The following is a 22,368-nucleotide window of genomic DNA, read 5'->3' on the forward strand; positions in this document are numbered from 1 at the left end:
GCTTTAGATGGACTCTTTAGATTGAGGATGCCAAGGCTGGATCATTTGCCTCACACAATGCCACATACATCACCTATAGATTTAGGCAGATGGGGCTGGACCTACATGCATAATACAGCAACACCTTCACTGCCTTTTATTACTCACCAACAACCAACATAGCTGAATCGAAAGGTGTTTACAACTGCACGTTTACTTCGACTACCTAGATTTGCCCACCTTTACCTCTAGTACATTTTACTGCCAGACTGTCCAAATCATTGACATGATCTTTAATATGTTCCCTTTACTTGGTCTCCTATCCCCAAACTTTATAATAATGCATACCATTTCCTTAATAATCTTTTTAATTGAGCAACATTGAATGCCATTAACAATAAATTGCTTTGTATGTTATTTCTAATTAACTGAAATAATCGGTTACCCGATTCCAACACTAACCTAATCACATCAAAACGATTTTTTATTATCAATTAATGCATCTTAATGCTAACCTTATAATCCATCTATTTAAATTAAAAAATGAACACCATATTGACATGCTACTGCAAATGCTAACCCTATTAGTAATTTAATTTAAATTAGATACCGCAGAGTGTGAGCGATGTAGATCAAATCCAGCGGGGTTTATGCATCTTGCCTGGTCGTGCCCGGATATAGCTAACTTTTGGAGATCAAGATTTCTAAAGCGGAGTGACGTGATAGGGTTGCCTCTATCCCTAGACCCATTGCTGGCCCTTCTGGGACATTATAGACAGTTACGGAAGGATATGCGTCACCTAGTGGACATGGGCTTACTGATAGCGATGCGCAGAATAGCAATGCGATGGGCCAGGGGCCCGGCGCCCACAGTCGCAGAATGGTCTAAAGAAATGATCTATTGCAATACGCAGTCCAAACTACACAGTGATCTACTTCCCCCTCAGAACCGCCCCAAACGTTTCTGGAGTCTACATCAGAGGTATCTAGCTGGAAGGGAGTCGAATATGCCTGTGTGAATGGAACGAGTCAAAGTCTCTAGGCTAAGTCATGGACGCACTCTTCCGTCCCTCCTTTGAAGAGTCAACAGTTATCTGCAATGTGTGTTACCACTACACGAAAGCCCTGTCTTGCCTAATGTGGTTTAGGAATCTATAGAGGCCCGTGACCGGGTTTGCATTGTCTAGAAAGAATCATATGCTACTTGGCAGTCTATGCCATCCCAAAGAGTGTGTGCTTGCATTATGTAACATGGCAGATCACCATTGTTGTACACTGTGGCTGTTATGGTCTTAGGTTTCTGCTTGTTTTTTTTTTGCAACACAATTCACTAAATAAAATAATCTTTAAAAAAATTAATTCAATATAAATTGTCTAACTCAAATTAACTTATCTTGTATTAAACTGATTCTTACCAAACCCTGAATTAAATTGAAGCATGTATCTTATTCTAATGTTAACTGTCTTTCGTATTAAAAATGCATTTCCATTCAAATTTTCAATTCTTCGAACACTGACTAACAATAAACCTAAATCAAACTGTAAATATGATGGAAGGATTTCAAATTAGAAATATGTAATCTAATAAAAGTAAGCCAACACTAACACTTGATTAAATTAAATGTATTTTTCAATTCATTATAGTTATAATTCATCTAATCTAAACAAAAGTACACTATTATTTATTAATAGCCCTAACACTACATTCTACTGACCATTAAAGTTGTTTACCACCTTTACATAATTGTTTCGGCAAAATGATGGTTCCTCAGAAAATCAACACAGTAAAATGTAGTTGAAGAAATTGCAGGCAAGTAAATGTCGGGCAAATTAAAGGACGGACACCTTTCAAAACCCCGGTACAATTGTTCTGGGCTCATGCCTCTGTTCTTCAGGGAGTTAATCCCAGATCTGAGCCCAACTCTGCCAGGTATGTGCCTCCCATGGTAACTCTTCTTGACAGGTTTAGAGGTTCAAAGGGGGCAGTGAAACCATGATGTTCTATGCAGAAACTATTTTCCTAATAGAAAGCCTATGCAATAACTTCAGGGTACGACAGATGTGAGCCTGCCAATCATGTTTATTGTACCCCTCCCAGCAGGATGCTGGACTTTCATCAATCCTTTTATTTTTTCTAAACATATGTTTTTGTTTTATGTAAACCACAGAATAATATTCCATCTCACTGGAACAAGAGTAACACTGAAATGTATACAGATATCAGACAATAACATTACAGTTTCTTCTCTGTGGGAAGGAAGCAAGAAGTCTTGAATATTACACGTGCCAGGTTGCTAATAGCAGATTGGCTGCCTTAATCTCCTTTGTCTTGCGGGATCAGCATCTGTTTGCTAAGTTCCTTACATATCCCTTGGATATCTTCCAGATAATCCAGACCCTACTATATGAACCAGCGTCCCCATATCCTCCATGTTTTCTTGGGACGCGCCCACCCATCATACACCACCTTCGCAGCTCCCATGCAGCGATTCATTCCCCTATGCCATCTCTCCTTGGTCGGGGTTCAGGAGTAACTCTACTGTCTTGCGATCTATCTCTCTCCAACCCTCGGATCCAGAGAACAAAGAGTCGGGCTATGTGTGTGCAGACCACCGTCATTTGGAATCTCGAATGCTACAAACAGTGGCACATCAATGCTCGCTAAGAATACTTCACAAGCGGAGCCTTTCTGCTGAACAGCATCAGCTCTGCTTAATTGCTGGCGGTGCTACCTATGTGACACTCGATCCATATTTTGACCGCTGAAAGGAGCATCTGAACCTCAAAATTGAACCAGTCTGGCTGGACTTACCATCGGTCCACGCTTCATGGATGTTAGCCTTCTGCCTGAACTTCTCGGCCAAGTGGTCCAGTCTCTCTAGCCGGCGTATTTCACTCAGCATCCACTCCTCGTAGCCCTTCTCGGCATGCTCCAGGCCTCCCCATGCGTTGTTTATATCCTACAGCGAGAAAGAGAGCACATAAGAGGGATGAATGGACTGGACATGGCCAAGGAACCCTTTCCAAGGGGTCCCCTCCAGGGACCAACTCGCAGGAAGAGCACATATGTCCCAGGGCTAGTAAAGTACAGGATATTAGGGGAGTCCAAAGTTGCAACAGGAGAGCAAGATCCAGGCCCAATTTTTTAGGATAACCACAGAGTTTTATTCATTGAAAGTGAATTTATCTGTAGTTATCTCTAAATCCCAGCACGGATCCAGCTGTTCAAGACATACACTAGGCACCTTGGATGTAGAAGAAAATCTATTTGGAACTGACCAAAGAGATCTCTGCTATCGAAGCTTAAAAAACTGAGCTGTTCTGCCAACAGTGAGAGCAGAAAGTGAGGCCAAGGCCTTCGATTGTGTCTGGAGATAGAACAGTCCCTGCTTTAAAGTTTCCAGTAATACAAGATCCTAGGGAAGTGAACTTACTTGGCAATTGATAAATAACGACAAGGCATTTTCATTTTGTTGAACATATGCACGACTGTGCAATAACCCATCACTTACACAAGCCAAACAAGGAGTAAGAAAATAACTGGCTTAACATATTTCTAGCAAGTAGAAAACACATGAACAACAATGAGCAGCTATTGTAAGGATGCAACAGAGGCGGGAGTAAACTCATTCCCCACCTTTTGAGTCACACCATCACCCCTTAGGAATAACTAGTGGCAGTAGGAGACATAGTAGAGGTTTTCTACTAGTTTAGAAGATTATGTCCTACTACCAGTGGTATTAGCACTAAAAGCACTGAGTATAGGAGTTGGCGTACATCCAATGGTACTATTCGTACTGTCATGATCTAGCATCATTAGAAGTTGTACTAAAAGCGGCAGTAGCAGCATTAAAGGTGGCACTCTTGGTAGTAGTGTGGGAGGGCTTCGTTAAAGTGAGGAAACATTACTTACTCATCTTTACACTGAATGAAATGCATTACTTTCCATCTTTGACTTCATACAGTGGATGGAATGGGACTGACTATGTCCATCCACAAGTTCTCCCAACACGCCAGTAGAGTTAGAAAACGTACTAGGAGGAGTTTTGTCATAGGTTAACTCAAATGCTATTAAATAACATACAACCGGATCCACTCCAAAGAGAGCAATCACCTCTCTGAATATTCCCGTCAGAGCTGCCCAATGCACTGTGCAACCGGCATTGCTCAAATGCCATGAGAATCTTTCCCCAAAAATGTCTAATTTCATCAGTCTTTGATAAAACATGTGGCTACGCCAGATGTATGGATGGTGCTTGCTGTCAACTTTTTAATACAGCTGTGCCATGCCACTCCGTAGCTAACATTCAATACAAGACAGAAATCACCCATACTATTACAATAGGACTGCATTAACAAATTGCTAACGGATGTATGCAATGGATGCGAATGCAGAAGGGATTCATTCAATAAATTGACTTGTGTCTTGGCACTTAAACACACATCTCCAGAACCAGCACTCAGCCAACTGAGGCAACTTAGTGATGGATGTCTAAAGTGAAAAGGCAGAGGATTCACCTCCAGGGAAAATGGACAATACAAGAGGAATCGACCCCAACGGGACCTCCATGGCAGTAAATGTTTTTCAATTTTCTAGTGCAGTGACGTCATTCACCCTTTGACACTGGCTGAAATAAAAGGACTGATACTGGGTTCCTCACAATAGGCCCCTATTTATCTAGCTCTTGAGCAGCAAAGGTGAACAGCGAAGGGCAGAGAAACTAAACATAGCTTAGCAAGAGCACTGCTCGGGGCACCGTAGAGGTAGCAGCAACCGGCAGCTGTCCATGGCTAACCTTTACAGACGTCAACAGCGCCTAGCCACAACATGCGATAGCCTCCGGCATACACTTTCGAGCCATTTGCACATACATCGGTGCCCCAGATGAGTGAATACAGCAACTAAAAGTCCACAGCAGCACTGGAAAAAGCTGAAGCACCAGGTCACATTGTGTGACACCACTGCCCTCTCCTGCTTACCGACACCATCTTCCCCTCGGAAGGCATGAAGGCCGGCCGGTTGCTGAGCCGCAGCTTGGTCTGCAGGGTGTTGAAGTTGATCTCTAGCTGGCACTTCTCTTGGACCTTGGGGGGCTTGTGGAGGCGGCGGTAGTCCCGGAAGTCCTCCAGCTTCTGCTGCATGGCCTGCATGGTGTTCTCGGGCGCCCGGTTCTCCAGCCAGGGGATGGTGCGACGGATCCACTCCAGCAGCTGTGGATTGAAAGACAGGGCACGTAGAGAGGTGAATTCAGCCTCACACAAGGACCAATGTCTACAACAATTCACTTAAATGCACAATACTGAATTGCTTGAGCCATTTTGAGAGCACCATTTCCTCCACGGACCTCTGAAGAGCCTTGACCAACACCACAACTTAACGCCCACATGCTAAAAAGCCAGACCAGAAAGTTTCTAATAATGTTTTTTTTCTTCTTTTTTACAACCTGCCACCTGAGCAATCACCAACAGACTTCCTGCACTAGCCTTCAGCCCTGGCGCGCTCCGCCCGTTTTTATGTCGCCCCACCTATAGCGCCAGCATTTCACTTCAAGTCCCTGGGATACAGTTTGGGGCTGTTCATTTACACACACCTGTAATGTGGCAAGTCATCCCACCTCAAGTGAACTGAGACTACAACTTCCTTAGTCCATCAGGGTATCATGCGAAGTCCCAAGACTGGAAACCTGGGGCAAAACCTACGACTGTTCTGGTAACAAAAAGTGGCAGCCAATTGCGCACCAAATTCTTGGTGGCAACAATTTACTTTGCAAACCGATCTATGTACTAATAGGTTTGTTGGCAAAATAAGGAATCAAGGATAGCTGCAGAGTGACCTGCCAAATTATTAGTCACGAGGCAGGGCGCAAATTGTGACTCCATCTGATTAACTACCTTAACGGGGAGTGTGGCCTGCAAGAGACAAAAGACCTCCAGCCCCTGAAAGCATTTCAAAATGGATTTTCTTAAAGCAGCTTGAGTTTCTTAAAGGAAAAGGAGCCGCTTTAAAAAAAGAAACTAAAAATATTAGCCATTTTTAAAACCTTTGGTAAGAGCAGGCAGTGGCCCCTAGGACCACTATCTACTCCCCCCTGATTCTTCCTTCATGATTCCAGAGAGGGCGGTATTCAATTTTTAAACCCATTTAACGACTAGGAAAATCTTTTCAGAACGTAAGAAAATGCATCTAGTACATAAGGAAAAGCATTTTACAGTCGCAAATTCTTGATGTAGCAAATTGGAAGGTTTATAACTTGTAAAAAGATTTATAGCATTGGCCCTTCGTGGCCACTGTCACTCTACAGATCTCGAATGTTTGCCTTCTCCTAAAAAATATGCCCCTTACCACTGTGTGGGCATCATGTTTGTGGTATCAAACACCCTGAAACAAAATAAAACCTCTGGGCTAAGCCTTCAGAATTAGCGCACGCTAGTACTGACCGCTCCGATGGGTAGTGGTGCACCGGACAAGAAATGTTCAAACAAATGTGGATGTCTCTTCAGATGAAAAGCGTACAGCGCTCACGCATACTGGCAACACTTACGTCACTGGCCAGCTTTTCGTAGTCTTCCATGAGCTGCTCATTCTCCTGGTTGACCGCCAGCACCTTGCAGATGCGATTGGCTGCCGTTTCAGCCTGCACAGGGGAAATAGAAAAACAAAAGAGTCATTGCAACGTGGGCCCCCCCAAGCAACGCGGACTGATCAGTCTAATGTTACGTATCTTGCGGGAAAGGAGGTAGGACAGGGGTGGAGACTATTGGCGGTGGTTGTGAGTGGTTACTGAGCGGTATTGGAAAGAGACCATGGTCTGAGGCACAAGAGAAGAAAGAGCAAGGTAAAATAGTTAAGACATTGTCAATGTGGAGAAGGTAGGCTGGGATCTCAAAGTTCACAACTCTCACATACTTGGCACTTACGAGAACCACAAAGTGTAACTATTATGTTAATATATAAGTGGGCTCATGTTCGGTGCATTCCTCACAATCTACCATTTGAGGTGGGTGAAGACTGGTATTTGCCCATCGGAACTGGCTTCATGAAATTACAATGGATGGATCGAGGGCAACTTGAAGCGAATGGTACCCCAGCCGAGGTTTCTTACCTTTAAAACAACCCTATACGATATCTAAATAGAGTTCGATTCTGGGTAACCACCCATGCTCGGATCCTTGAAGCTGTAAATGACTGTCCAACTGGCTATTACTCTACTGAACTGCTCTCAAGTCTTAAAAGAAAGATACCTCCAATGTCTCATTCATCCATCTCAATGAGGAAAGAAGCAGAGATAAAACACTGGGCCAAACAAAGGGTCGAAAACTTTCCAAAGTGGATGCCAATGTTCAGTACGATGACTTATTTGCTTGCCTCTTCTGCTGTACACCTGAAACCTGAACAGGGCATGGGCAGGCCTCCTGCAAAACTGGATCAGACAATGCACTCCTCTTCGAAGACGTATCCAATAAGATCTTGTGCATGTTAGTTTAGTCGGCGCAGGTATCGGAGGACTTCTCCTACCCACGAGGGTTCAAAACTCTTGATGTTTGCCTATTGTGTTTGAAGTTTTAACAATGATTTCAAAAGGATCACAAGATCAGTAGAACTAAGTGTTTATTTTTGTGATCTTCACCACTGCATAAAAGTATCGCCTATGCCAATGTGCACGTTAAACATAGACAAGTCTGAACAATTAAACTACAACCATCTGGGCTACAGAAACAGAAATCGTCGGGACAGAGCTAATGCGGTCTTGGTTTCTTCCGTCACCCCACAATCTTTATGCACTCTTTTCAGAAAGTTTTCCAAGCATTTGCTCACTAGTCGTATGTGCCTGATAAAGAGTCCTGTGCACATTCTTTGATAAACGCTGTCCAACAGCAAAGCCTTCACACGTTTTAGAATTAAATCCATGTATGATTTTAAAAATAATTATAGACACTTTAGAGAAATGATTTGGAAAGAACTGTGTGCAAACTTTGAAAGTAATTTGGCATACCTTTTGGAAAGACGTCATTCTCTTTTGAAAAGCACGCCAACAAGTATATTCACCTGTTAAGTTTTTTTTTCTCCAAAAGATGATAATTTTTATGTATGAATTTACAAAAGAGTTTTCAGTTTCTGGAAATCATTTCAATCAATTTCTAGTCATAGTGTGGGAGACATTTTGTGTAATATTCAAAAGAATATTTATTAAGCAATTTATCGGAAATATTATGCAGTTCCTGGATATGAACCATGTTTAATCTTTTTGAACAATATGCAACTTTAAAAAAAAAAAAAACATTTAGAAAATCATTATTAGGACTATTTGGCAAATATTCTGTGCACTTTTGTTAGAAAGAATTTGAACACGTAGCGATTTGCATCCCTTTTGAAACGCACTCCGAGCTGATTTTGAAACACAATTCACACACCGTTTTAAACTAATTCCCGGAATGTGAACTCTTTGATAAAGAAATACATACTTTTAAAAAAAAGATTTGAATCAATTTTTAGTTAAGATTCTCTGCAATAGCAGGAAAGAAATATTGTGGTTAAATCTAGTGCTCTAAAGTGAGAACTGTACTGACAAAATGTCTCTCCACTCTACAATTACTTGACACTAATTCTGGTGAAACGTGTATTCATATAGTCGTCACCAAAGTCGGGTTGTCCCAATAATTGTAAGATGGGAGTACATGAGTTGCACACCTGATCCAGCAGTAGAATATGGTGGAGTAAAATGTTATTGATACTATTAGAGCCATAACATGAGGGACAAACTACTATTTCCGTCAGACATAAGCTTAGTTTTTTATTGACTTTGGCAAATAGTGAAGTGAGACAATACTATAGTGTGGCATATGAAAAGGGCCAGAAAGGAATGGGGACAACTAATCCTGTAAACACGTAGAGGCTTCTGGAGACACTGCCAAGTGCTCAACTGTGTAGCAGTGGAGCAGAAAAGTAAATGACAATTAAAGCACTCTAGAGAGCTAGACAGAACTGGGTGGGGATAGCTTCCTTCAGGAGTTCTCCACAGACCTTGTTACTTTCCAGGGCCAAGTCACTGGGGGCAGAGGGAGTTGGTAAAAGCCAGCTACCTGTCAAACTCCCGACTCAATGTAAGGCATTAGGAGCTCTTAAGTGACAAAAACATTTAATCCAAAAACTCCTAAGGGCTGTTACCTTCAGGTCAGTTTCCTTGTTTGTAAATTTTGTGGTAGGAAAATTTCAATCATTGAAAAAAAGGAGATTAGTTTTTCTTAGTGAAAGGATACCTCCATGAATGTAGCTTAGTTTATTCCGCTAAAGCTGGGAATAACCTGATCATATGGAGAATAATCTCAAATACTTTAGTGCGGTTTACAGACAATAAAGCTCTGTTTCAAAAGATTTCCCATTACATGGTCGAATGAGGAATTTTCATGGAGCCTTTGTAATGGAAATTAAAAAATAAATTAGCCTCCGTCATCAGACTTTGACGTCATGAAGAAACACATCAAACTCCTACAATGTAAATGTTAAGTTACAGTATTTTAGATGCACATTAACCACCCACAGACTTAATTTTGGAACCAACACATCTTGCTTGTCAAGTACAATAAAAAGGGTTGAAAATGTAAAAGACTTTGTTGTAGGATGTAAAATTATCTTCAGAGGTTACAAATTATGGCACTTCTATTTCTTGCATCATTTTATGAATCTTACTAGTGTAAGACTGTTTAAACTCCTCCCAAATAGGTCACTGGCGATATGAACATTTGTTATTGTGGAGGAGGCCTGACAATAATCGGATAAAAACAGCCATTTTTGTTATCGTTGTAGGTACATTACAAAGTAAGCGGATGTGTATCAAGAGTAGGGAGGCTTGTATCAGAAATATTAAAAGAATCTCATGTCGTGCACATAAAAAGTATCTGTATAGGGCACTATGTACATAGTTGATATAGGACTCAAATAAAATTATAAATTGGATTATTAAGTGTAGTTCTATTTTTTATGCTAGCTCATGACTGAACCTTATAACTTAATGTATTTATCTTGACTAGATTACAATATCGGGCTTCTATATAGTGATAAAAAAGCACCCAGCTGTGACCTGATGCGGTCACATTACTGTGAATGGGGTCAATGACTGGGATTTTCTGCGGTGCAAGAAGAGCCGATGGTGGAATTTATCAAGCGAGGACAAGAAGTGATATCCCCGCACAATAACTGCACCATAAATATTATTCAAACTAAAGCAGGGTTGAATTGAATTGAAAAGGCTCTTATATAGCGCGTGGCTACTAGAAAGCATCCCAGCGCTCAGAAAAGATAACCAAAGGGTAATGAGAGAACCATTAGCTAAATTAAAATCTCTAATTTCTCGGAAAAAGCCATGTTTTTAGCTTCTTCCGGAACACAAGGAGACTGGGCTCTTGGCGAAAAGATAAAGGAAGAGAGTTCCACAGTCTGGATACATTCAGTGAAAAAAGACGGCCACCAGAACGGGATCTATTGATTTGTGGGATCACTGCAAGATTCTGGTCGTTAGAGCGGAGGTTTAGAAGTGACTTGTAGGGCGTTACCATGTTTAGACCATCATACAAAATATGTAAACACAAGGTCTTTTATGGGGTTTCTCCTGTCTCCGACATTCATATGAAAGTTGTTAACACAGATCGGCTTAAGATACAAGAGCTATTCGCCGCCGTTGTACCTCTGCTGGCTTTGTGCTCTCAGACAGAACAGGAAAAAAGCAATGGACTTTTTTTTTACAACATAAATGAACACTGTGGGGGCATTTCTGTGGACAATTTGAGGTCTTTTGAATTGCATCCAACACTTTATTCTATCAGATATCAGTCTGCCCTTACCGCAAAACTCTAACCACAACTCTGCAGCCAAGCCCTGCATCTCTTGTACTCAGCAAAGGGGTTATGGACGGGCGGTAAACATTGCATGTTGCAATAACCTAGCCGCGCTGCCAGGACGACAAGCTATTGGGGCCAGATGCTGCCTTTACAACTTTGGCTGAAGTTACTGAAAATCTGGATGTAGGAATGGCAGCCCAGATTAGTTCAGTTTTGATACTTTAAGGACACACTTCCACTGGGGAAAAAACTTCATATTTAACTTGAATTTGGTATCAATATGGTGGTTGATAAAAATGTATGTAGAGTATTTCTGGTATAGCTTAAATGTAGTTAACACAGGCTCAGTTTTCTTTCATCCAGATGGTATTTAGCTGTTTGATGTCTGGGTTCTGCTTCCAGTAAGTGCACCATATAAATTGGTGAGCGACAGAAATCCCGGTGTAGCCTGGGCGTGGCCATCCCGGAGGTGAAGGGACCATTATTGATTTTACAAGACGGTAGCTTTGTCACAAATCTTGCATTGACGTTTGTTGCTTTATCATATGGCGATTAACACTCCGATACAACAGCAGCTTGCAGCCCTTCCGATGAAATACTAAAGATTTAAAATACATTTTATGAACCCTTAATTCAACACAGTTAGCTCATAAAACCGTAAGTAAATAAATCAACACATGCAAATGCTTAGGAGAGTTTAGTGTTGTCAGAATCAGAGCAGTTAGAAGTTTGCACAAAGTTCCAGGGGTTAGAGGTTTATTCGAAAAGGTTTAGGGGGAAAGCAGCCGGCACAGCAATGCACGCGTCACATCAGGTCAGACAGAGCCTGTACCTTTAAGGTAAGAGAAGGAAAAGACGCGCAAAGCTTATCATGTGACTGCCATCAGGAAGAGTGAAGCCAGAGTATCTAAGAAGGAAAGAAACACAGTAACATATTTCAGAGAAAAAAAAAACCTCATCCAGGGAGCGAGCGCCGACACCACAAGCATGGAGCATCATCGCTCAACTATCAGAGCAGCATCGAGACTATGAGGAATGTGTAGTATATAGAGCAGCAGTTTTACACACTCACAGGGGTCATCCATTCATAAACCCTACCTAGAATTGCAAAATTAAAATATATGTGTTCTGGTAAATGTGGTCCAAGTTAGACATGTGGCAAACAAACAGGAAGAGTCAGGGATAGATAAACGAATGGGCCACAAAATATTCTGTTTTTGCCTCGTCACTGTTTCACCTACAATTTAGCTGTACACTTCTCCTTCGCATTTAGGATTAATAAAATCTATTTAAGGCATGTCGAATTCCTTTAGGTGGACATTAAAGATATCCAGGCTCTTTGAAAGCAATTAAAACACAACAAATCAATGAAGCTTACAGAATCTCTTTTCTTAACAGATCATATGAAGTTGGTACTTTTTAAAAGAGCTCTATAGATTACTTGACACAGATGCTCATCAGCATCACAGACCATGCGCCCTTCTTTTTTTTTTTTTTTTTTTGAAACCGTTTATTGCAATCTCAAATATATACAAGTATGGGCCTACAACCTTCCGGCCGGCCGCTAAAGTGACAGAAGCAAATGACATACATACAATAAGGCACCTGACTTTGCAGAGACGATAAAGCAGGAGGTATCAACAACGTGGGCCACATGACTCTGAGCCCACAATACGGTTTCGTTTTATACAACACAACAACATAAAACCACACCCGCAAGGCAACCCGCGATCGAAAATGACGACACGTGCTCCTCCAGTGGGGGACCCCAACCATCCAAAGAAATCCAGAGAGGGGAAGGGAAACAGATCCGGGACTGGGAGAACAATGTGCCCGGGGCTGAGGGAGGGGGTCAACTAGGGGGATGGAGCTGGTGAAGTGGGAGGCAACAACGGCGGCTCGCAAATACCCCCGCGGTAGGCGTTCCAGGGGCCCCATATCTTCGCCCATGCCCCAGGCTTACCCCGCGCCACATACACCACCTTTTCTCGGAACATGCACCAATCCATGTGTTCTTTCCAGGCTGACACCGCCGGGGGCCTCTGGGATCCCCACAGTTGAGCAATGTCACGTTTAGCTATCATATATCCCAGAGTCACCCATCGCGTCTGCGGAACCGAGTAATCGGTCGGTTCCCACACATTCAGCAAGCATCTCCTCGCTTCAGGCAACAACGCGACATGCGTAACCGCTCGCAGGACCTCATGCACACCACGCCAGAATCGCTCCACCCTCGGACATTCCCACAGAATGTGCAAAAAAGTCGCCAAAGCACCACACCCACGCTTACACAATCCATCCTCGGCATAGCCCATACGCAAAAGCCTTGGCCCCGTCATATACACCCGGTGGAGTATCTTAAGCTGGACGAAGCGAAGGCGAGCCGGGATGGCCACCTCCTTCGGAGAGGCCACCGCGGAAATCCAGTCCTCGTCGTCCAGCTCCAGCCCATCGGCAACCCAAGCCTCGCGGAGGCCAGTCAGTAAGCCCGAGCGGTCATTTATCAATTTCTTGTAAATGAGGGAGATCGTGCTGTCCGGAACGTGGCCATCTAGCACTCTATCCTCCAGGGGGGAGGACTCCGGGATGGAGGCCACGTCTGGGAAGACGGAACCCAATGCATGACGGATCTGCAGGTAGCGAAAGTATTCACTGCCCTGCAGCTGAAACTCCGCCTGCAGCATCTCGAATGTTTTGAATCCTCCCCTCGTCCAGAGATCCCCCACTGTACTGATGCCTATCATGTCCCACCTCTCGAAGCCCTTCGAGGTCCACAAAGAGCCCAGCCTCTCCGACGCATACAACGGTGACGCTCGGGTTAAACGGTCCTTCCATCCCATAGCTGCATTAGCCGCGTGCCATACTCGCACCATGACACGCGTGGGTCCCGTCAAGCGGGAATCGGGCACGCTAGTGTAGAGCGCTCGATTGTAGTCGCCACCGGGCAGGAGCATTTTGTCCATTTCAAATGCCGGGTTTAGGGCGGGCCCATAGAAACCGTGATTAATTGCAGCTAACTGGGAGGCCCAGTAATACCGCTTAATATCCGGGAGTGCAATCCCTCCGTCGTACCACGGGAGCGTCAATTTTGCCAGAGCTATACGCGGCCTCCCGTCCCAAAACAGACGGCGCTGCAAGCTCTCCACCTCACGGAAGTAGCGCGCCGGGACCAAGTCCATAGTGTTCTGGAGAGCGTACAGAAAGCGCGGCAATGACATCATCTTGAACAATGCCGCCCGGCCGAGCGGCGAGAGCGGCAAGCGCCGCCAGCGCGCGACATCCTCCTTCAAGCGCTGGAGGGGGGGAAGCAGATTTCGCTCGTAGCGGGCCACCGGGTCCAGCGTAATATAGACCCCCAGGTATCGAAATCCCTGCGAGGCAATCTGGATCGGACAACCCCGGGGGAGGACAGGAGCCTCCCCGGAAAGCACATAGACACAGGATTTAGCCCAGTTGATGACAAGGCCTGAATTACGGCCAAAGGAGCGCAAAACATCGACCAGGACAATCAGTGACTTGCGCGGGGAGGCTAAGTACAAAAGGATATCGTCAGCGTAGAGGGATACGCGGTCCTCATACTCGGGGGTCCAACGGAGACCACGGATAGAAGGGTGCCACCGCAGCCACTCCGCCAGGGGTTCCAAGGCCAGTGCAAAAAGGAGTGGCGACAGGGGACAACCCTGTCGCGTGCCCCGTCCCAGCACGAATGGGGCCGAGACTCGACCATTCACCACCACCTGTGCCAATGGGTCCGAGTACAACAACTTGACCCAACTGATGAATCCCGGGCCAAATCCAAATTTAGCCAGCATCGCCCAGATGTAGGGCCATTCGAGCGTGTCGAACGCCATGGTGGCGTCTAAGGACGCCAAGATGGCCGGCTCCCGCACGAACGGCACACGCGCGAGCACCCCGTGCAAGCCCCGCAGATTAAGGGCCGTATTGCGATGGGGGATAAAGCCGGACTGGTCCTGGTGGACCAAATCGCCCACCACGCCGACCAGCCGGTTGGCGAGCACCTTGGCGAGGATTTTAGGTTCCGCGTTCCATGCGCCCTTCTTGCTGCTGGTGCTCATGAAATTTAATGGCAACTGTTCACAATACTTACATTTCAGAGAACGTACTACATTTCGTTTTTTTCTGTAAAAACAATATGTATGGCTCTTAAGAAATATGTGGCATGTGAAAAAACATTCATAATATAGAGGGCGCTATAAATAACAGCATTTATCTAAACTCTAACATTTAACTTTCGATTTGTTAAAGGTTTACTCTTCAACGTGGTTCAGGTGAATCTGCTCAGCATCATTTATTGTCGTAAAAAACACATTCACTAGTTGTTAACTTATTCCTAAGCAGATTTCTAAAAGGCTGCTGAGACCGGCTCAGAACAAGTGGACTGCAGGCGTTGAGGCCCACAAGCAGGACCCACTTGAGGCTAAGCAGCCACTTTGCAATCTTGCTTTACTGTTGGAGAGCTGTGGAGCCATGTGATAGTTTGACCCAGAGTCCTTCTCTGCCACGAAGAAAATCAACAAGTCTACACCACATACATTTGTAATGCTGACTTACAACACCGGAAGACGATGGGGACATATTATGAGTATGTCCTACAAATCTGTGGGTCCGATTCACAAAAGTAAACAGACAAAATCCCAACTTTACGACTTTCGGTATTCACAAAAGGCATTTAGTAGTAGTAAAGTTAGGATTCTTAACTTTACTACTACTAAACTGAGAAAAATCCTAACTTTACGACTTTTGGTATTCACAAACTTAAAACTTTCGGTATTCGCAAAAGGCATTTACTACTACTAAATACCTTTTGTGAATACCGAAAGTCGTAAAGTTAGGATTTTGTCTCAGATTACTTTTGTGAATCGGGCCCTGTGTGTGGTTGATTGTATGCGTAAAAGAAGCATTGCTCTGCAAAATCCTCATTCCAGATAAAGACGTGGTTTTATGGTGCTTGCTACCTATTCGTTCCATGCGCAGCTAACCATGCAACCCTACTCGAGAGGTTCTTCCATCCTTGTATTGAGGGAATCTGGGATACGCATTTCAGCCCCGGTCTGGTCTTCGGACTTAGACCTAATTTGCTACTGGGACCTTTTCCAGGCAAAAAGGCACAATATGACTTTGTGAAAGGACTTCCAAAAGAATATTTCTCAAACACGGTGTGCTTCCACAACCTTATAAAGCCCTCAACCATAATTTTATAGAAGATTTATACATATATATTAAACATCCTGCAAAGATGGGAAAGAACAGCCAAGAAACAATGCTTTTTTTTTTTTTTTTTTAACAGGCATCAACTAGGTGAGCTCGCTGTGCATTTAGGGATGGCACTTGCGTCAGGGTTTGTCTTGTAGCTCAGCGTGGTCGGGAATGATCAGGGAAGGAGTCACTCGACCGTCCGAAACCAGGAAAGCACAGCCTGGTCGGGAAGCTTTAGGAAGAAGTCGCTCTAGACATAACTAGACTCAAAGAGCGCAATAGGAGCGGGATTCGTTTGGGAAAAGTCAGCTTAGAAAGGGCAGTACGGTTGGGAAAAGTCTGGGAAGATATGTCAGAGAGCAGAGCGTGGTTGGGAAAGGTCTGTTAAAAAGTAACTCTTGACATAACTACACCTGTATAGTGCAGTGTGGCAGAGATAGGTCTGGAATGTCCAAGAGTGGACACAAAATGGGGGGGTGGGATGCTCCAAATAGTTTAAAATGGACAGTATGAGTTAGTGGTGATGGAACACTCAGAGCTTTTTTTAAAGTGGTGGAAATTAAACTAGCATACCTTAATGTGGTCAGGCATGGAATGTGGGACTGAACTATAGTACAGCGTGGCCTAGGTGAGCACAGTATAATTTGGAAGTAAGTGCAGAGAGGGTCACCAGACCATGGATGAAGGGAGAACTTATTGTGATAATGGATAGTCTGTAGTGAGAAACACTTTTAAAGGATTCAAAGTCACCAGGAGTGGTCTGGTGGTCATGGGTGATCTGAAAGCGCTTCTGTGACCCTGTGATCAGGAATGGTCTAGAAGAGCTCATTATGAATAAGATCCTCCTGAAAACATTTCCTGTGATAGGAATTGGCCCAGGGCAGACAAATGTGAACTGGGACGGTCTGGGAGAAATCCCTGCAGAATGGGTTGACCTAGGAGAGCCAACTGTGAGTTAGGACTGGAAAAGTTCACTATTGACAGGAAAAGTCTGGGTGAAATTTCACAGAATGATCCGAACTTTCCCTATGCAGGCTGAGAGCTCATCCTAAAGACTAGCTGTTAAGTAATGGCTGGATGGGACACACTGCGCCAACACCTAACTGCCATATTTTAATAGAACATCCATTACACATATGAATGATGAGGTTTTTTTGATCTCTCTAGGTTCTAGGCCAGTTGGACACAGGTGAGGGACTAGTGGGCGAGAGTGGGGTGTGCAGTCGGGAACACATCTCACCTTCTGTGCACCTGAGAAAGCGTGGTAGTAACATGAAACATAGGTCATTATGGCCTTCTCATCCGGCCTTAGGTTGCCTACAATATCTGTGCAAAGAAGGAAAAGAAGAGGTTGAAAGGGTACAAGTCAGAAGCAGCAGCAGACACAGAACTACGCAACACCACAAGAGAGAAAGTGGGAAGACATTTCCCCAGCATGCATCACAGGACGCGCTACACAGACTCCATGCAGAGAGCTGAAAGGTGAAATCAGATATATGGCAGACCAGGCCGGCCCTGGGCTCAAAATGGCACCCGCCCCAGCCCTTACCACCTCCTGCCACTGCACCCCTTTTTGCTAACACTCACACAGGAAAATAACTTAATTGTTTGCAAACTGGTGATGCCCCCACCCAGGATAAACCAATGTTCTTTCTGAATTGGATTTCTCAATGCCAAGTGAATTCGGGTCTTCCACAAGATATCTTTTAGCACCTGCAGCGATGTTGAGCAGCCGGCCTTTGAGGTGTTTAACTGGAGGTATTGGGGACATACACTAGGCAAGGAGTTCATCTGCAAGAGCAGGGATTTACCGAACTGGCAAGGTGAAGTATTGCTGTATTTTGGTATGTGACAAATTTGAGGATTTTCTCGAGTAGGATATAGTAATTGGTGATATCCAATTGAGCACAGGCGTGGTGCTGGCTGAATGCAAAGTGACGCGGGCTGGATCCTGCAAATACTGAGAACATGAGATTGGGTGGTGGTGTAGTTAATAAACGTGGAGAGGAGCTTGCGGCACACAAAACGTAGAGCACATTTCTAAATTCAAGGTGGTGGAAAATCCTTGTGAAGGATTTATGGGGGTTGTATTGGGTGCAGCGTAGAGATGTTTACAAGGGATATTACAAAGTCAAAGGACCTTTGAAGGTGACCCTAGCAGGTTTATCTGTCGGCCAATGTGTGCACCCTCACCCCCACAGTTCACTTCTAGAAATGTCACTGTTGGAAAGGGGTCTTAAATGTGCTGAAGGAGGAAATATGCAGGATGATGATGAACAAGTGAGACCTGTGGGTGGGCGACGAGGAACTGACGGAGGACACATCAGTGAGGATAGGTACAGTGCTACTGACTGTAAGAGAATACAGAGGTGACTTGGCGAGTGGTACAGGGATGTTCCATCAAACACTTGGCTTACTTAGAATGTGGACGAAAAAGGATGGGGGGGGGGGGGGGGGAACAAGGCGATAGCATAAGATGGAAGGTGGGCCGGCACGGGTTTAATTTGCATGCATAACGTTCACCGTTTTAAAGCTAATGGACTGGTTACAGTGCGCAGGAAGAATAAAAAAATAAATAAAGATTGTATGGAAAGTTGGTGCTAAACAAAAGATGGGCTGATAATCTTGACGCGAAGCGGTCTGAGTGTGCAAAAACAATATTCAGCCCAAAAGGGAGAAGCAATCTTTGCCGAGGGAGGCGAGGGTGGGTCTGAGGAGAGAGGAAAGTGAATTTCATTGAAGATGGCGAGAACAAAGGGGGGGGCCGCAGCATCTACAGATCTAGAGTTTAGTGAAGACGCAGCCATCCAGGGAACCTTTTGAGATTAAGGGCTACGTACGTGAATCAATCAAATGTATATTCACCACCTCAGAATCTCCTTCCCTGGATGCTCTGGGCTGTCTTAGGACTCTTCCGCTATACGAAGTTGGAGCTTAGTTCTCAGCTGTGCTCGGAGGCCGGGCCTCTCAACACACTGAAGAAATGCAATACCATTTTATCAAAAGACCATCACTCAACCTTATTTCATAATCCATATTCTAAACCTGTACTTTTGTCTGTGGAAAGGAATATCCAATTAGGGAGCACATCTTCAAAAGTCAATGCAGGGTGGTTTCAAGATTACTTTGGAGTCTGCATCATTTATTTAGCACCTGAAGTAATGCAATCAATATTTATCCAGTTTCGCCTTCGGAGGAAGAAACCGATGCTCATTCGGTTAATATTTAATACAGTGGACGCTTGTAGATGAATATTGCGTATAATCCCAGGAGACCCCGCTCACCAAGAAGCGACCACTATATGCAATGTTCAGCAGCAAGATGAATTACACGCCTTTTGAGCATGAGGCTTGCCAGAAGCTGAACCTTGTTAATTATTAACAAGAATGTAAAAAAAGCATAGAAGGTGCCACTTTAATGATAATAAGTTTCGTGGTTTGTCAAGTTTGATTAATCACTTTAAAAGACTTTATATAATTTGTCAAAACAAAGTAAGCAAGTAACCTCATCAATCAAAACAATTTTTGAAGAAAGTGGTTCCCCCATGGCAGGTGCAGCTGACAGCAGGCACAACATTGTTGGGAATAGACATGCAAAATTTGCACAGTTCAAATATTCCAGTTACTGCGTGGAAAAGATCAGTGAATAGACAAGTCATGGAAATGTCCTATGAAAAAGTGATTTGGACAGTTTACACCATCAATCCAATCTCTTCGCACTGGATTCCGCCTACATAGTGGGTAAACCACAGCCTTACTTTGCGCAAGCACGGTCAGTCCCGGCCCGGAAAAAAATCACTTATAAAACTTCTTGCATTACCCATTGCGGATTTTAATCAAGCCTGGGCCCGGCAGGACAATCTTGTATCATGTCGACTCTGTAATTATTATCGTGAATCCTGGCTTCATCTGCTGTGCTGTTGCCCTAAGTTAGCGAACGAGAGGCACCGATTAGTCCTTCCAATCTGCAGAGCCCAAGGTCTCGTACGATGCCGTGAAGTTTCTGAATTGTGTTTCTCTGCTAAAACAGCTCAAACAGTAGCGCAGCTGGGGAAATTTATAGAACTAATCCGAGCCGCTTTGAGGCAGAATATAGAATTACAAAAAGAAACCAGTCGGCTATCAAGCAAGAGAGACCTTGACAAAATGTTCCTTTAAGTCTAAGGCATTTGCATTTTACAGCCAGTGTCGACATTAACTTTAAGGTTTTATGTCCCATCAGTTTGTAATAACATGCACAGGATTTTTAACTTGGTCCTTTTAATGACAGTATATTGTAATAATTTTAAGTAATTGAACAATAAAACTTAATAACCTATAAAGTAACCTCATCTGTTGTAGAAATGGGCTTTGAATGTTACAGCAAGTAAATAAACTAACAATATCCACTGGATGCTATCGCAGAAAAGAAAAAATAATTGTGTTATTAGACCGGTGCAAACTCCAGGGCGTTTTTGACCACAGGATCAATACATGTGGAATCAGAGTGTGTGCAAAATTTCACTGTGAACACCCACCTTTCTAACTTCAAAGATCCAAAGTAAAGCATAAGAATAACAACCAAAACTAAGGTGGGGCTCATTTACCAGCGGCTCTGTTTGCCAAAGAAATACAATTCTAAAAGTCATTTGACAATCACAGATGCGTTTTGCCCTGTTTAGAGTTTATCAATGAAATAAGGTTGACATGCTTTGTGAGTAATGAAGCTGTAGAGCTGGCTAAAACCAATCAACTTCAATGTTTTCGGGGATAAAACAAATGCTTAGAAAGTTCAAATAGAACTTAAATGACGTTATGGTATGGGGAAAATACATTTAGTAGGGAACCTCAAATACTTTAAGCAGCCGTGGAATAGACATGATTCAGCTGCCATTTTAAGCATTTGGAACCCACATAAGCCATTGGTGTGGATGTACACATCCACCTTCTGTAGCAGATCTTGCCTGTTGACTTTTGGACAACAGAAACTCTTACTTTTCAGAGTGGACGATTCATGAGGGAGCCTTACAGCAATAATAATACTGGCATCAATAAGAACTATACTTGCTTTCACATAGCACTTGCCATCACATAGTCGCCAACATGCTTGAAGAGTAAACAAGAGGCGTTAAGACACCCAACTCAATAGCACTCAATGTATCAACCTAGGAAGAATGAAAGGCTGTGTTAGGGCTGGTGAGGCTCAAACCTTTAACTTGCAGGTTTCCAACCAAAACGCTCAGTGGTGAGAGCTGAACTCCGTGCATTAGCTTTCAAGACTTATTTTGTAGGTGTATTTGCATGAATGCAAGAGTTTCCATGCTAGAACGTAGTTCCAAAACATTTCAATTTCCTCTGGATAAGCAAACACATTTAATAAAACAAACTCCCTGCAGGAATTTGTGAGAAACATGCTTTTTCTCACAGTACATTAGCGGCGCAGCACTTAGTATCTTAAAGATCACATGTGCTATGCCAGTAGCCACTGACCCACTGTACAAAATCTCATAGCAGAACAAGTGGCTCTGAAAAGGACCGTCTTATTGTATTTCACTTAATCCTGAATACAGCATCTCGAAGATCAGAGAGGACTGAAAATTGCAAGTCTTCCAAACGAGAAAAAGCTATCTTCTTTCAGTGTCTGGACTCTCGAGTCCAAATCTGGCTACATGAATTTCAAGTCCAATTTCATGAATGACCTCCACGTTCAATTATAGAATCAATGCTCCAAAACATAAAACTTTAGGTACTCAAAAAATATCCGCAAGGTTCTACATTTGGATTTCATCCACCATACATGGGTAGATGTACTCACAGACTGCTCTTAAGAGATGTCACTTTTATGGAACTTGTAGCCCAAACAATCTATGCCACAATCTCCTCTGAGAAATATGCTTGTAGTGCACTAGCGAACTCTCCTCATTAGAAGTGAAGCTGGTCAATCAGTGTGATGTAAATACACTCAAATATGCAGAAGAACAAACTATAATCCTAAATGTTCCCAAAATAATTGAATCTGCTTACATAGTCCTGTAAACACGCCTCTCGGAGTGAAAACAAGACAGTACACAATACATAGACAAATTACATATTTTTCTTGATACAAGTTCTGTGCATGGAGCAGTAATGTGGTGGGTGTATCCACCACCTATCAAAAACTGAATCAGATTAAAACATTGGTTTTATTTTCACCAACTAGCTCTCCTAGATGGATGTCAAAACTTTGGTTCCCTTACACTGGAGAGGTGGTAAGGGCATCTAACAGCCTTTCCAAGTCTAACCTTAAGCACAGATCACAAATGCGCTTGACAGATGGCCACTGGAACTTTATGGTTGGGTCATAGCAGCTCCAAAGCCA

General features: G+C 43.5%; 1 protein-coding gene across 4 annotated transcripts in view; it reads right to left on the reverse strand.

Moving 5' to 3' along the window:
* Positions 1 to 22,368, reverse strand: part of ACTN1 (actinin alpha 1) — a 252,285-nt gene that overhangs the window by 41,720 nt on the left and 188,197 nt on the right. For all 4 annotated transcript variants that reach the window (XM_085627295.1, XM_085627296.1, XM_085627294.1 and 1 more), the window contains exons 9-11: positions 6,522 to 6,614; positions 4,960 to 5,190; positions 2,792 to 2,939 (exon numbers count right to left, since the gene is read on the reverse strand). In XM_085627295.1, the coding sequence (XP_085483421.1) occupies positions 2,792 to 2,939; positions 4,960 to 5,190; positions 6,522 to 6,614 (472 nt within the window). The remainder of the gene's footprint in view (positions 1 to 2,791; positions 2,940 to 4,959; positions 5,191 to 6,521; positions 6,615 to 22,368) is intronic.

Source organism: Triturus cristatus, chromosome 9 (assembly GCF_964204655.1).
Source record: "Triturus cristatus chromosome 9, aTriCri1.1, whole genome shotgun sequence".
NCBI lineage: Eukaryota > Metazoa > Chordata > Amphibia > Caudata > Salamandridae > Triturus > Triturus cristatus.